Below are 17,150 nucleotides of genomic sequence, written 5' to 3'. Positions count from 1 at the left end.
TTCTGCTACAAATCAAATGATATAAAGAAACCTGAATTCAGTAACTTTAAGAACAAAGGTACTTATTTACATTATAATGAACTATAAGTGAACTATGATACCACATCATCATTACATATTGTCAGTAACATCATTCACTACTAGTAGAAAGTAAATTATTATTTTGTGAAGTAAAATATATTCCTACTTTACTAGGGATAAAAAATAGACCTAAAATAAATCTCTCTTTTAATAGATCCCTATTTTTCCCTAAAAAGGAAACTGCAAATAGCAGTAATGTGTATGTAGTTCATCTTTGGTATAATGATATAGATGTATCCTTTGTAATGATTCTATTTTTTGCACATTTTTAACACTGAGGAAAATGGTAATGTGTTGATAGATAAGAACTTTTCTCAGACTGTTATGTGTGTGCGCTCTTGTGGCTGATAAAAGAGTAACCAAAATTTTAAAATGTACACACACATCTTTTTAATTGAATTTGTCATCTCACAACACAGTGGCAGCACTGCCTGTACTGTATATCAATATTTTCACCCATATTAGACGTGTAGTTCAAATTTTGCAACTAAATAATTAGGACGTATTTTATTATGAATAGTGATTTATTTTGTTTGAAAATGATGGAACAAACGATTAGTGTTAAATTCTGCATTAAAAATGGAATAAACTGCAGTGAAGAGATGAAGTTGTTAGAGGCTTTTGGTGATGGAAGTTATGTCAACACCAAGGGTTAAGAGTGATACAAGCAGTTTCAAGAGCTTGAAGGTCACAAAAAGGTTGGATACCGTAACACATCAACAATAGATGTAATATCAACAAAATAAAGGACATTGTGATAAAAAATTGTCGTATTACTATTAGATAAGTTGCTGAAGATGTGGAAATATCTTATGCCTTCTATGTAAGACAATTTTAATTGACATTTGCAGTAAAAAATGAATAGCAGCAAAATTTGTGCCACAAATTTTAAATTTCAGCCACACGAGCGCACGCACATAACAATCTGAGAAAAGTTCCTATCTATCAACACTTTGTCATTTTCCTCAGCTTTAAAAATGTGCAAAAAATAGAAAATTCTTCTGCTAAATACAAAATTCATTGTGATCCAGTTTGTCTCAGAAAAAAATCACCCAGCACCAATTTATAAGCAAACATGGACAACGTATGCAGATGAAATAATAAATAAAAAGTAAATAATAATTAATAGTAAAAGTGGAAGATAAAATTCAATGAAGGTCAAATGTACAGACAAAGATCATTCTGGATGATCATTTTATGAGACTAAAAAAAAAAATGATAATGAAATCCATAATTAAAATCAATTTACAAATGACTGATTACATAGTTCACTTCTTCAGATTTCAAGATCTCTCCAGCATGAAATGTCAGTGAACATATTGGGTACAAAAAACGTTTGTCCCGGAAGAATTTCTCAAAAAAATATTAATAAAACAAGAAAAAGCAAATGGAAGTAGCCTTGATATTTCTAAATCGACATAAAACTTAGACTTGCATTTCTTTTTCCAAATGTTGAGGCCACATGAATTTTTACCATAATTACATTTTAATTCTTAAATACCCTATAATGATACCATAATTTTTACCTCTACCAGCTTCTATTTATTTGCAGGTCAGTTTCATAGATACTATTTTACCACTTTTTAACAAGAAGCTAATTGATTAATTAATTACAAGTTGGTGCCTCTAGGGCATAAGAAAACTAATTTTCTTACTTCTAAGTTGATACTGATTTTCTTAATTCCAATATACAATAAAAGTGATTTCTTTTTTTTTAATGAAGAAAAAAAATATTTCATAAAAGTGAAGATTTCAATATATTATATTATTTTATTTTCTTACATACCACACTATTTCCTAAGTAGAATTAGTATTTAGCAATTTATTTATTGATGTTATAGGTTTGGAAGGTTATAAATTATCTACAATGAAAAGATCTTATTTTTAATAATGTCCATCAAGCCCTAAACAAAACTTACTTTAAGAAATAAATATTAGAAAAACAACTGACATTTATATAATCTGGTATATTTTATATAAATTAATTTAGTAAAAAACTAAATAAAAAAAATATGTAGAAAATGATATAACAAACAAATGATATAACATTACAAACTACATACAACACTGATATATCAAAAGCATAAGTTAACATAAATTTTCAGTATTACACATCACTGCAACAACATAAATAAAAATTATATCCTTAAGGAAGAATTTAGTCAGATTTTAGTTCACAACATTTTTTAGAATTTTGCCAAGTTTATATTACTTTACTTAGGATAAACGTAAAATAGCCGTAGATAGAAAATGCTAAACAATAAGTACTTGTAGCAATGACAGAGAGGCAGCGAATATCCCCTCTTTTTGCTGTCCAAGTCAATGGAGAAATAATCACCCCGAAGGAAGCGGTAAAATACTTGGGAGTGTGGCTCCATAGGTCAAGGGGTTTCCCACTTCATGTGCAGCAAGTGACCATGAAGGTGGAAAGAAGTCCTCTACATTGCTGAGGCTTATGGCCAATCCCGGGGGTCCTAGGACATTCAAGCACAGAATGCTAGCATCTACTGTGGCATCAATGATATTGTATGCGACACCGGTATGGTGGGAGGCCTTTGGAGTGGTGAGAAATGCCTGAAGATTGAATGGCATATGTAGGAGGCTGGTGATAAGAGTAGCGCAGCTCTACCAGACAGTATCACTGGATGCCTCACTGATGGTGGCTGGTATGCAGCCGTTGGACCTGCTGGCCAAAGAGAGAAGAGATAGAGCCATAGATGGTACAGAGGAGGCGAGGGGCTGCGTGCTGGCTGACTGGCAGGAGAAGTGGCATAGTGCGAAGGAGGGGCACTGGACCTACACCTTGATCTCAGAGGTGGCTGCTTGAGTCAATAGACTGACTGCATGGAGAGGTGGACTTCTGGTCGGGTCATTCGGAGTCTACCTCAGCAGGATCAAAAAGAGGTGCACAGAACTGTGTCAGTACTGTGATGATGTGGATACGGTGCAGCACACCTTTGTGTGCCCCAGATGAAGGCAGGAGATATCATGTGGCGATTTGAACTCACCAGGGGGAGTCATGCAGTTGATGCTCTCTTCTGGTGAGAGATGGACTGTGTGTGCCCAGTGGTTTAAAAGGGTGCTAAAGCAGAAACTAATACAGGAGGACCGCTAGGCAGACAACGGAGATGTCGGCTGAGGACAGCAATGGGTGCCAGCCTTCTGGGGAAGGTGGCAGGGGGCCTAGGGATTGTCGTTGCCTGTGGCTTCCGCAAGATGCGTTCTTGCTGTCTGAAACCAGCATAGCTATAGTGTAAATTTGAAGCTGTAAATATTGTAAATATTATTCATTTTAAGTATCGATTGAATGTGTCATGTAAATCCTCTATAGGATTGGAAACATAAGCATAGGGCTTGCCAGTACTGTGATGATATGGATATAGTGAAGTGCGCCTTCTTTGTGTGCCCCAGAGGGAAGCAGGAGATACCGCATGGCGATTGAACTCACCGGGGGAGGAGTCATGCGAATGCGGTTGATGTTATCTCCCAGTGAGAGATGGACTGCGTGTGCCTGGTATTACAGCACGGTGATGGACGCCAAGCCTTCGAGGCTGCTGACCGTTTGGTTCAGGCAAATTTTTCAACTGCATCAACTGATATACTTCACTTATTTTATTAATTTTTAAAAGATTTTAAGGTTAACCAAAACCATACAGCACAACGTACTATAAATTAAACAGTATTAATAGAACAAACCCTTTAATGTTTGTTACTCTTCTTTCCAAATACTATATCTAAACTTTAATTTGATGTGTACCAGTTAAAATGACTTGCATTAAATAATTAAAGTACTACATAAAGGAAAAGTCTTCAAAGGAAAAAAAACCCAGTGGCATCATTTGTTCTTTTACGAAATAGAAAATATAAAAATTATCATCAAAAATTGAGTATTAAAAAAAAACTATATGAAATAAAACAAAAATACAAAGAAGAAAATAAACCAAAAACAATGATTATGATATAAAGGTAGCAACAACTTCAGTTTTATAATATTATCTTAACATACCTTGTACAGCCGGTGTAAGATGTACATGAGGGCGAGATGTAGAACGGGTCTGAGTAGAAGTTGTGGGATGAGTAGCAGTGTTACCTCTAGCTTGAGAATTTGCTGTTGCAGTCGGAGGATTCTGTGCTTGCTGAGCGGTTGGTGTTTGCTGAGTTGTACTCGTATTTGTAGTACTACTAGCAGTAGTAGCTGTCTGTCTGTTAGCACCTCCATCAATCATTTGGCCAGCAAGTGCTTGCATCAAATTTTGAATAAATTCTGCAGGAGGTGGAGTACCCCATGGAAATCCACCCATAACTAGGAAAATAAAATTATTGGTAACAATGAAAAGAATCATTGTTAGTATTGTACATAACTACTTACAACGAACAATAAATTCCATGAACTAATATACATAGAATTTTCATTATTTTATTAATTTTAACATCAAACTCAAATAACAATTTAAATCAATACTATAGAAAGGAACAGACAGAAAGGTAATTTCTATTCTTCAAGAAAGATGGTAAAAGCTTTGAACAAGTACATTAAAAATTTGACTAAATTGTATGTATAAAATCATTATTTTGTAAAATTACAAAACAAATTTCCTCTAAACAAATGGAAAATATCTAACAAAATTAAACAGAATTGTGAGAATTACAAAAGTTTGTACAAATTTTAAATGAGAAAATTACTTCACTTCACAGTACCTCAAACTATCAGCTACTGTTTTAAAATTCAGTATAGAAACTCATCATATTAAAGCCACATTCAGTTTCTATATTTATAATCCATAGAAAAATCAAAATCAACCTAAAAGAATGCTACACAATGGGTACATACATTCACACTAAAGCCTCAACTATTTTTTTTTTAAATTCACCAATTTTAGGCAATTTTCATTTTTGATAATCCTAATAACATAATGCAACTCCTGTCTTGCCAATGTAAGCTCTAAAAGCTTAAACAAAGATGCATCATACCAACATTACATCTTGCATCTAAGTTCAAAAAGTTAATATAAATCAGATTTTTAAAAAATACACCATCACATGACAATTTTTTAAAGAATCTTTAAAACAACTTACTGTTTTTCAATCATTCTCATTAGCAAAGAAGTTCATGATTCATTCCATTCAATTAATGAATTACAAAAAAAAGTTAAGAGCTTCTTCATGAATTTTTATATCTGAATAAAAAATAAATACTGAAATTTAAATTACACCTTTTTTAAACAGAAATTATTAATTACTATTAGAATAAATTATTGCAATAGTTGATATATTAGTTATTAGATCAACAGCACAGTGGCTATATATATATATATATATAAAACTTTTTTTAAATAATTCATTAACATATTGATTATATTCAGTAACATTCATTCATACAACATTCTGTAACATAGTGTTAATAAAATTTAATACTATAGGATATTATATCCTACCAAAACACAGTAATTATATAAGTTAAACTTAGCATATTAATTTCCATGGTATATCACATCAAATTCCAATGTTGGTCAGAAAAATTTAAATATACATTCAAAATTTCAAAACAGAAAACAATTTAGAATAAAATGATAAATTATTAAAAGAATATATATTTTAATGCAGTTATAAACTTCAATACCAACTGAAGATTCAGGATACAGCTAAAATCGATTATTGGAAATTAATATGGTAAATCTAATTACTGTGTTTGGAGGTTTATATTTCATTTAATATTATATTAGTTGTATGCTTACTGCACAAACGTGAAGTACTCTAGTTATACATATATTGTATAGTTCAATATATATATTACAGGGTGTAATGTTTAGGATCAGACTGTAACTTTTCTCTAAAATAACAGCTTCAACAAAGTCGGATTGAGACTCAATGAGGTGCACCTGGATATATCCGGAACAAATAGAAGAAATTTGTCTAGTGAACTGAATCTAAATAAACTTCACAGCTTCATTTATCAGCAAATCACACCTCCAGAGTTGTAACTCGGGACCAGTCCCACCACAGGTGACCCCTTGACAGTCAACCATGAAAGGTCTTTAAGGAATACGCCAACAACAGCTGAACAAAGCAACACTAGAGTTTAGAGTAGGCAGTATTCAGATATGACGGGCTGCCACTTAGAAGATAACATGCGATAAGAAGAATTGGAATGCCCCAACACTACAAACACAAACAAGAATGTAACTGGAAGCATTGGAATGCAACCCTACACACAAAGAAGAAAAATACAAAGTCCAAAATCAAACCAAAGTATAAATCACTTACATTTCCACACACAATATAGACTCGCTCATTCAGACTGGTAAATTAAAAATAATAATTAGGCTAATCGACAAACACAAAATTCTTATCGAGGGTCTGCAGGAAATAAGAAATACACACCAGGACGCCATGAAACCTCAAAGATATAGGCTCTACGAAGGTATACCTGAGAAGAGAATGAACAAAAATGTCCCACAGTTTGGAACAGTCTTTTTAGTCAGCCTCAAAACTATAAACTCTGTACAAGAATTAAAGTCAATCCCCAAGAATCTCAAAACTCACCCTAAAAGCATCTAATAAAATCTATACTGTAACAAATGCCCACACACCCACTAATAATAAAAATAACTCTCCAAAAGACTGTAAACAAACAGAAAAGTTCTGGTATCTACTTGGCCTGACTATAAATAACATCCCCAAAAACCATGTTTACAAAACATGATTAACAATTAATCAAAGATTTCAATGCTCAACTAGGCAGGGAAAGAAGATACCATGACATCATCGGAAAATGGCATGTCCAGAAGAATTATCTTACAATCTAATAATTGTGACATTCTTACAAACCAGATGTACTTACTTTTACTTTAAATTTACATTTTTTAACTTACAATGATTGTTAGTACTAACAATTTTATCTTATGAATTCTATATATTTTGATATGTTTATAAATTATATAATTTAATTCTAAATTATTATAAGATCAATCCTCCTGAAGATGATGGAATAGCCGAAAATGTCTGAGGGAATTAACTAATCTACTGGTAAGCTGATTTTAATATTATATTTAAAATAAGCTTAAATAGCAGAAGAATTAACAACAAAATCCTGTAAAAAAAAACATCAATGGTGTAACAGTGAATGTGACAAAACGGCGGAAAAACCATCAAGCATGGCTATTTCACCAATCCCAAAATCAGAAATATGTATCCAAAATCTAGTAAAACAAAGAAAAAAGAACCACCCGAACATTAAGAAGAATAAAAAGACAACACCATAAAGATACTGAAAGTCAATAGAAGTAGTATTCAATAAAAAATAATCTAAACACTACTACAAAGCCTTAAAAAATCAGCTCTAAAAATACAAACCCTCAATCCTACTAATAAAGAATGAAAAAGATAAACAGGCCCATAACAATAAACACAACAAGGAAATCGTAGTTAAATATCTCAACAAGCTTCTAAATTGCGAAAAACCAACAAACTCCTAAACTTCAACCCCCCCAACACCACCAGAAAACATCAACCCTCCCACAATAAAAGAAATCTACCAAGCACTGAGTGAGATGAAGAATTACAAAGCAATAGGAGAAGATCTGACTTTTGTAGAGATCTGGAAACATGCAGGTAGAACAGCAAAGATTGCCCTTCATCAACAGCTTGTAAACATCTGGATCAAAAACTACCAGAAGACTGGACAACAGCCCTCATCCATTAGTAACACAAAAAAGGGGGCAAAACAGACCCTAATAACTATAGGGGAATCTCATTCCTAGACACAACATACAAAATTCTTTCAACAATAATTCTCAACAGTATTGGTTCACAACTCAAGAAAGAACTAGGAGAACACCAGGGAGGTTTCAGAACCGCGAGGAACTGTCCAGACCAGATCATGAGTCTCAAGCTAATAACAGATTACAACAGGAAAAGAAACAGAGACATGGTGATAACATTTGTAGATTTCAAAAAAGCTTATGACTGCATTCACAGAGAATCCCTACTAGAAATTCTAAGACACTTCAGACTAATACCAAATTAATATGATAAAACTGACCCTAACAAACACTAAGTCAAAGATACAATTCAGAGGCAAGCTCTTGGAACATTTGAAATCAAAACAGGACTGTGCCAAGGCAATGGACCTCCTCCTTTTTTCCTGTTTAGCCTCCGGTAACTACCGTTTAGATAATTCTTCAGAGGATGAATGAGGATGATATGTATGAGTGTAAATGAAGTGTAGTCTTGTGCATTCTCAGTTCGACCATTCCTGAGATGTGTGGTTAATTGAAACCCAACCACCAAAGAACACCGGTATCCACGATCTAGTATTCAAATCCGTGTAAAAATAACTGGCTTTACTAGGACTTGAACGCTGGAACTCTCGACTTCCAAATCAGCTGATTTGGGAAGACGCGTTCACCACTAGACCAACCCGGTGGGTGCCAAGGCAATGGACCACTATTATTCAACTGCACTCTAGAAATGGTAATGAGGGAATGGCTTAAAAAATGCCCCTCAAAAGTAAAAATAGCTTAAAAAATCTCGCCAACAACTTGACACTGCTAACAAATAACATCAACGAAATCACAGATTTAGCTTCGTTGATGTTATATGTCATTTAGAAAAGACAGAAATTATGCCCCCCAAAGCCAACACAATTAAAAGAAGTAAACATAAATGGAAATAAAATCAAAATAGAAACTCAATTTAAATAATTCACAGAAATAATAACAAACTTAAGTGAAAAAATCTCAATCCAAGAAATTAACTTGCTAAGAAGAAACAAACTAGCTAAAGCTCAAAAATTAACCTGATACACTTATAACAAAAAATGCCTATCAATAAACGTAAAAATAAGACACTACCACATGGTTATCATTGGCAACATGATATCATGTTGCCAATTCAACATCTCATGCATGAAGAATACTAAGGATTATTTACAGCAATCAGAAAAACATGGGTTTCTAGTACATCTGGAAGATGTACTAGAAAAAGACAAGTTAAAAGAGGATGTGTACAAGGCAGAACATAATTCTGGTTTTTTATCAAAAGCCATTCAAAAAGTACATTCAAAAATGAAGTACTAATTGTAAGTGTAAAAAAAAGAAAGTTAATCTGCGATTCAGAAGATAATAGTGTATTTTATTAACCCCATAGCGTTCAAATTTTACATTAACATGTTGGCTGCCATGAGATGTGCCAGCATTACTCAGGATTGATTTATATATAATCTGTGAGATGCGCTGGCAGTAATCAAGATTCCATTACAAATAGGCCATGAGTAGCCAAACACACAGGCTTCTCAAACACACTTTTATAGAATATACTGTTATATAGCTTCACCTGTTTTGAATGCTTTGTTGTTTGTATATGGCTTATAAGGAATATCAGACAATGTGATTGCATAGTGGCATCATCTTCTGACATTCCAATTTCCTGTTTTATGAACTTACAATTGTCGGGTAAGCAAGTTATTGTGTTGTATACTAATAGGTTATTTTTTTCAAAATATTTTCTTATGTTTTTCGCATTGTTTTTAATTAATCAGTTTACAGTTATATGAACGCTAAATCTGTATTACATTTAATTACGAGTAAAAATTATAAAAAGAACTTTCACATTTGTTATATTCTTATTGATATCTATTCCTAAATGTTTTAGTTATGAATTAGGTTTTGGTGTATAGAATATATTTTACTGTTTTTTTAAAGAACAAATAAACATTTTAAGAAATTTCTCATCTTTTAACAATGTTTACAATTTAAATACTTGTATTTTCATTATCATGTAACTAAGACAACAAAAAACTGGAACTGATGAAGAACTTCATGCCATATTTTGAGTGATGAAGAAAGTATATATTTTCTTTGTTTGAATGAGAGTATGAGCCTGACAGAATTTTACATACTCCTTTTATTAACGAAAATATGGTTCCAGAACAGTATTTAAAAAATGAAAAGAAAACTATAGAAAAGGTGGGGCCATCAGAAGTTTAGTGGCACCAAGCTAACAGGGCCAAATCACCTCTTCATACCCAGTTTACAGGAAAAGAAAAAGAAAATTATCATATTACGTACCCTGAGAATAAAGAATCTTTAACACTACTGAAATATGTAAAAGATTTTTTATGATGAAATTTTAAACCTTATTGTACTGGAAGCAAACAAAAATGCTAAAAATTTCTGATGAAAAATAGAAGAAAATGTACTAATCGCTGAAGTCAGTGGTTTGACACGTTCTTATGAAATGTAGAAATTTTTTTCCATAATAATACACATGGGGATAGTGAAATATTTCAAAATTTCTGACTACTGGGATACATCAATTCTTTATACTAATTGTTTAGTACTTACAATTATGAGCAGGAATCTTTTTCAAATACTTCTTAAATTCATTCATAACAATGAAACAGCTACTGATGATTGACTAAATAAAATTAGAAAACTGATCAACAAAATTCAGGAGAGATTTCATGAAGAATACATACCTGGTGAGTTTATTACTGTAGATGAATCAATCATTCCATTTAAAGGGAGATTATTCTTTAGACAGTATGATCCAAACAAAAGACACAAATATGGACTCGAGATGTTTAAGCTTGTAGTTCTGTAGGTTACACCCTCCAAGTGTCAGTATTTTCTGGGAAATCTGACTTACATTTAAGTGGTCTGCCTGAAAGAGTTGTGTGCTTCAACTTGCCAATAAATATTTGTCTTCTGGAAGAGTAATTATTACTAATAACTTCTATACATCAGTTCAATTAGCGATTTTATTATTAGATAAAAATACTCATTTACTGAGTACACTTAGGCGAAACAGAAAACATCTGCCATCTGATGTAATACAGAAAAATATCAAAAAAGGCGAAGTAACTGGAAGCAGAATAAAGAAGACAATGTCGTTGGAAAATGGAGGGACAAGCAAGAAGTTTTCTTTCATAGTACAAAACACACATTAGAAGAGATTACCATAGAGGAAAAAATAGGTTGGTAGAACTACCGAGTAAACTAACGACAATAATTGATGATAATAAGGGTAAGCACGAAATAGATCTTTCTGATCAGATGTACAGTTACTTTACACCTTTGCAATGAATTAATAGATGGTAATATAAGGTTGCATTTGAATTATTACTGAACACTTCAGTAGTAAATGCTTGGCACATTTATAACCATTTTCGTAACAATAAAATTCTCATTATGACATTCAGGGAGCAGCTAGTTTTACAGATGTTCAACGTGGATAAATATTAGAAAGTCTATTAGTAAACAAAATGTTGCAAATGAACAGGAAGTCAAGAAACACATGTTAGAAGCTACTTCAGAAAGAAATTAACAAAAACAGATAATTCAATGGTGATGTGCGCATTCCTATGCATATACTACAAAAGGAATGAGCGATAGCACAAAAAAATGTAAAATTTGCATAAACAAAGTGTACTGAATGTAAAAAGTTTTTATGCTTGCCATGCTTTACCAAACATCACTAAGAGTAAAATTAGATTTTGAAATAAAACGACTAGTGTTAATTTTTATTATTTTTGGTTACTTATAAAATGTCTAAGTACATTGTAATTTTAAATCCTAATATTAATATAAAAATTAAACTTTATTAGAAGAAATTAAGGAGAGTAATGCTCGTGATACTCATGTCACATGAATTAAACATCCATCATTATGAGGCCATGAGTATCAGCAGTACTTTCACTTTTTTTAATATTTGAAGTAAAAATTAAATTTAACTACACACACATACATACAAACAGAAATATGCCTTAAAAATTAAAAACAGTTATTTGTTATGGCCTGACAGGTTTTCCCTTGTACATTGTGCCACCAGAACTATGTATTTCCTTATATATTATGGCAGACAACGTGTTAAAGAACAAGAATTAAAAGAAAAATTTGGGAATGGACTTACAATCCATAAAAAAGAAAATTAAGAAGTTAAAATTTGCTGATGATATTGTTCTGATGACCAAGAAAAAATAAAAAGTAAGCTAGAAGAAATGTTAACTGCCATGGATTTATTGCCAGGAGACCAATTCAGAAACTAAAAGATATAATATAAATGATGATAATGAATTATTAAATATTAAGTTAGGGAAACAAAGTATATAAAATATGAGAAAAAATTTAATTATTTAGGTAGTAAAGTTACAAAGACATCAAACTGGTCAAATAAGGGCTTTCAAGCAAAAAAAAGTCTGCTAGCAGCAGCTTTTTTTTTTAATCAAATACAGATCTAAACACTAAACAAAAGAAATAAATTTTTGAAAATATTTGGAATGTAGTAATGTTTCATGGGAGTGAAACATAGACAATCAGAAAAACATAAAAGAAAAGGTAAAGAGATGTTACAAGGATGATGTTGAAAATTACACGAATAAAAATCAAAATGAAGAGATCTTAAAATGGATCTTTGGATGAAATAATAATATTTTTGGGAAAATGTATAACAAAAGAAATTTAACTAAGCTGGCTGGCTACTAGCCACATATTAAGGCATCCAGGTTTATTAATTTTGTAATAGAAAGGTAAAAGCTCCATTGGAAGACAAACATTGAAATAAATTAAACACAAAACTAAAGATGTATATAATAATGTAGTTAACAGGTTACATGAGTAAAAAGTTAACACAGAACAGAAACAAATAGATAATTACACCAGAACTGACTGATGATTCAAAAAATAAAAATAAATAAAATTTAAGATTTACCATTAACTTCATTAGGATTACTAGAATTAGCATTTGTGACAACGGTGGCTTCTAAAGAATCAATTGTAATAGAGCCTGGAGCAACATCCATGAAAAGTTCAAAATTGGGTCCACCAATGTTAACAGAACGGCTTCCTAAAATTAATTACAATCTTGTTAATAGAATTTATTAATACATACTGATTTTATAAATATTAAATTACAAATTAACAAAAAAAATTATTTAAATGTAATAAAAAAGGATTAATAGCAGTATTTAATGAAAACAAACATAAAATAGGTTTGATGAAATTAATCATATTCTTGTTTCCTATTTTAAAAGGGTTATCACAAACTTCTGTCGGGACTTTATAAACTATTCCACTCATGGAAATAATTGAAAAACTCCTTATAAATATACACTTAAACGCTTAGTTTGTGAGTTACAGTTAGTGAAAAATTTTGCTCGGATTTCAGCTAACCCAGCGAAATGTGGTTGTACTGAAATTTTTAAGATTTTTAGGATTAAGGGACAGGACAGAATTAATTTCTTATGGTTTTTGACCTGAAAAATTTAAACCAATAAATTAGGATGAAAACCCTGTTTTTTATGTTTGACATGCAATAACTTTGTTAAATGGGTAATAAATGCATAAAACTCTTAAACAAAACTTGTAGAGAATTTATTTCTGAACAAAATGATATAAGTAAGTTGAATAAAACAAAGAAGAGTTAGAAAAATTGAAATTTTATTTAGAAACGGTACACTAGACCAAAATTCATTATACATACTAGTTTATAATAAATGTTCAAATAAGCCCACCATTTTTCAACACATTTCTTGGCACACTTCAGTATTGTTTTTGCTGCTCTTTTTAGTTCTTCGGGGCTGACCTTAAGCTGTTCAACCGCATCCATAGTGCAGACAGTTAATTGTGAAGAAGGCCACATCATAAATTGACCCTAAATCGATGTTGTAAATTGCCTTCCGCAGTTTCATAAGGCTTTACTTCTGACATGTATGCTCACTGCATAAGTTAACACCATCTCGAATGAAATTTGGATTGGTAAACAAAGCATACTTGCAAAGTTGCCTCTTTTTTTTTTTTTTTACTTTTTTTTAATTTTATTCAACATTGTTTTATTTAACTTAGCTTACACCATTTTGTTCAGGATTAAATTCTCTACAAGTTTTGTTTTAACTTTTCTATTATGCATTTAACATATTTACTGTACATCACACATAAAAAAACAGGGTTTCTTACCCCAATTTATTGATTTTCACTCCAGATTTCTCAACACTACTGCAGACACATTTCTGGGACTTATTTTATTCAATTTTTCGGGTCAAAAACCAAAATCACTAATTCTGCTGCTTAATTAATTTCCTACAGTACAACCTCATTTCATCAGGGTAGCTAAAATCAAAGCGAAATCTTTCACTAGCTGTAACTCACAAAGTATTTTAGGACATATGTTTATATTAACTTTTGCCATTATTTTCTTGAGTAGAATAGCTTATGAGAGTACTGGTAGAACTTTGTGATGCATTCTGTATAAAAATGTTCAGTCAAAGCATTTTTTACAGAAATTTTTATTTTTACTTTCAATTTTTTACTTTTTACAGCTCTATTGGTGCTGTATGCAGCTGCAGCTATAAAGAGAAATACATAATTGGTCCAAAGAATTTTTTATAAAAGGTTCAATTCAGGAAATAAGTTTATTATTTTTATTTTACGTCAAATCTAAATTTCTAGAAATGCTAAATTTTTGTTACACCAGGTAAATTATTTAACAAAAAAAAACCATACTTAAAAAACATCTTTTAAAATTAATATCAAATGATAATTACTAATTAAATCTGTTTAATAACATCTAGTCTTCCATGGTACCAGCAATCTGGAAGTCAAATCCCATGTTCTTCAAAATTAGTATAATTCATTCTAAATTTTTAATTTATTTTTTTACTTTTTTTAAGTATTTTTTTTTTAAACAAAGGAAATGTTTCAATATGAAAGCATATAAATTATTAAAAAGTATTTATCTAATTACTTAATTGTTTTAAAACTAATAACAAAATTAAATAACATAAAACAAATTTTAAATAAATAAAATGCTAAAATAGCTAATTATTAAAAAATTTCAAAACTTTAAGCTTGTCATAGAACAAGAATTAAAATCAAACATTACCTTTGCAAACACTGAATAACACTACTTATAACAAACACTGAACTTTCTACAGGACTGGTTTCACTGATATCATTTCTCATTTCAAAGTAACAAATTTACAACTTTGCCGGAATGCTAAATGCAAAAAGTCGCACAAGTAATTTAGATTTTTAAGTTGAGCTGACCAGTTTAAAAGTGATAAAAAAAGCAATCTCACAATTATAAATTTATTTTTAAAAAATGAGAAAGTTAAAAAATGTGAGCAAAGTTTATTACATTTTTTCAACAAACTGATTTATAAAAATTAAAAAGAATCTGCTCAAGATGGATACAAAGTTAACTTAGAGAGTCTTAGAAGTTAAAGGCACTTCACACATGTAATCATCTTAAAGAATATAGTTGAAATATTTATTTCCTTAATTTTCCCCTTTATTCCTCGCAACCTCAACCAGCAGTGATCATAGGCATAGATCCTACTCACTACAAGTTGTTAATTATACACTGATCCAGAAGATTTGTTCCATTCATCCCTCCTTTATCCCCTGTTTTTTATCTTAAAATTAGAAATAAAGCATATTTTATAATCTATATAAATAGAATTCTCTAATTTATTATAGAAATAAAGTAAAAAACTTAACCAGTAAAACCCTGATAAAATGTATATATTAGAAATAACTAATTTCTACATAATTGATGAAAAGGTTAATATTTTTTTCCTTTTTATTCCTTCATATTTAGTAAATTTATTCCTCAATAATTACAAATAATATACGTTATATCATCTAACAGCAAAATTCTTCTCAAAAATGACAATAAAAAAAAATTGTGAATTGTTACCTTTGTAAAATAGCATAATTTTGTTGATTTGGCTAATAGAAACATAAAACTAAGCAGTATTTTGCTATACATACATTTTTAAACAAAAATAAGGTTTCTTGTTAATTTGAAAACCAATTTACAATGAAATTTTGCTTGGCAATTTATTTTTTTCTTAGAAAACAATTACCAAAAGATTAGTATACATTTATCAAACCATATTATGACAACATAAAACCAAAAAATCTAATTTTTAAGAAATCTGATAGTTTTGTCTATGAAAATAATAGCTTTCTCACTTTGTACCAATAGTTTCCATACATAGTTAAAAACAATAAATTTAATAACTGAATGATTTTCAAACATAATTTCTTTTTAATGAGTTTGTCTAGAATTCATACTGACATAAATCCTAATATTTTTTATTTGGTTTTAATAAATTATTACAACCATGTATTTCTCCTTTTTTCTTTAATACATGAGGTGTCCGAGAATTATCTAAACAAATTTGTATCTTGTTAGAAAAAAGTAATAGCCCTATTAATGAATAGTTGAGCTGTCTATAACAGATTAACTCAAAGTTTTCTCAGTAAATACTAGATAGCACTGTGATTGAATATGTAACCACATACATCAGTCGCCATGAATCCACAGACAAAAGCACAATGCATACAGTGGTTTAATGAAACAAAATCTGACACACGTTCGATGCAATTTTAGAACTCGGTATAATTTAGAGCCATCCTCTAAAACAAGTATTCATTCATGGTATGATAAATTTAAAGAAACTGGCAATGTTGAACATGAGAAGGGCGCAGGCAGGCCTAGAACATCATATGAAAAAAATGAAGATCATTTGTCAAGTCTTTTGTTCGCAGCCCAGAGATGTCAACTCTGAGTGCAACGTGCAAATTAAATCTTCCAAGATCTACCATTCATGGTGTTTAATAAATGATTAAAATTGTTTTTTAACAATTACAAATATTGCACAGCACATTACACCACAAGATCACACTGCTAGAAAGAAATTTGCTGTGGAAATGATTGAAAGAATTTAAATGCTATGTTCTCAGATTAGGCTACATTTCAAATGTCTGGAAAAGTGAACTCTCAGAATGTTCAAAAATGGGGATCAGAGAAATCAAGTTACACTTGACCATATTAGAGATAACCCAAAAATTAATATTTAGTGCAGATTCCTACATGACCATCTGAGTGGGCCTTTTTTCTTTATGGAAATGGCTGTTAATGCAAATATCTATCTGGATTTGTTAGAAGGGTTTGTTTATCCTCAGATTGAAGAGTTACAACCTGAAGTCATATTCCAACAAGATGGAGCACCACCACATTGAAAGTTATTAATGCGTGAATCGCTCAACAATACATTCCCAAATCAG

The 17,150-nt window shown here is 30.9% G+C and overlaps 1 protein-coding gene across 3 annotated transcripts in view; it reads right to left on the bottom strand.

The window, feature by feature from the left end:
* The window catches only part of LOC142329466 (large proline-rich protein BAG6), a 96,067-nt gene that overhangs the window by 41,254 nt on the left and 37,663 nt on the right, over positions 1–17,150 (bottom strand). For all 3 annotated transcript variants that reach the window (XM_075374126.1, XM_075374127.1, XM_075374128.1), the window contains exons 11-12: positions 12,790–12,924; positions 4,088–4,384 (exon numbers count right to left, since the gene is read on the bottom strand). In XM_075374126.1, coding sequence (XP_075230241.1) covers positions 4,088–4,384; positions 12,790–12,924 — 432 coding nt within the window. The remainder of the gene's footprint in view (positions 1–4,087; positions 4,385–12,789; positions 12,925–17,150) is intronic.

The sequence above is a fragment of the Lycorma delicatula genome, chromosome 8, assembly GCF_047948215.1.
Source record: "Lycorma delicatula isolate Av1 chromosome 8, ASM4794821v1, whole genome shotgun sequence".
Lineage (NCBI taxonomy): Eukaryota > Metazoa > Arthropoda > Insecta > Hemiptera > Fulgoridae > Lycorma > Lycorma delicatula.
The sequence above is the reverse complement of the archived record's forward strand: the minus strand, read 5'-3'. Positions and strand labels throughout refer to the sequence as shown.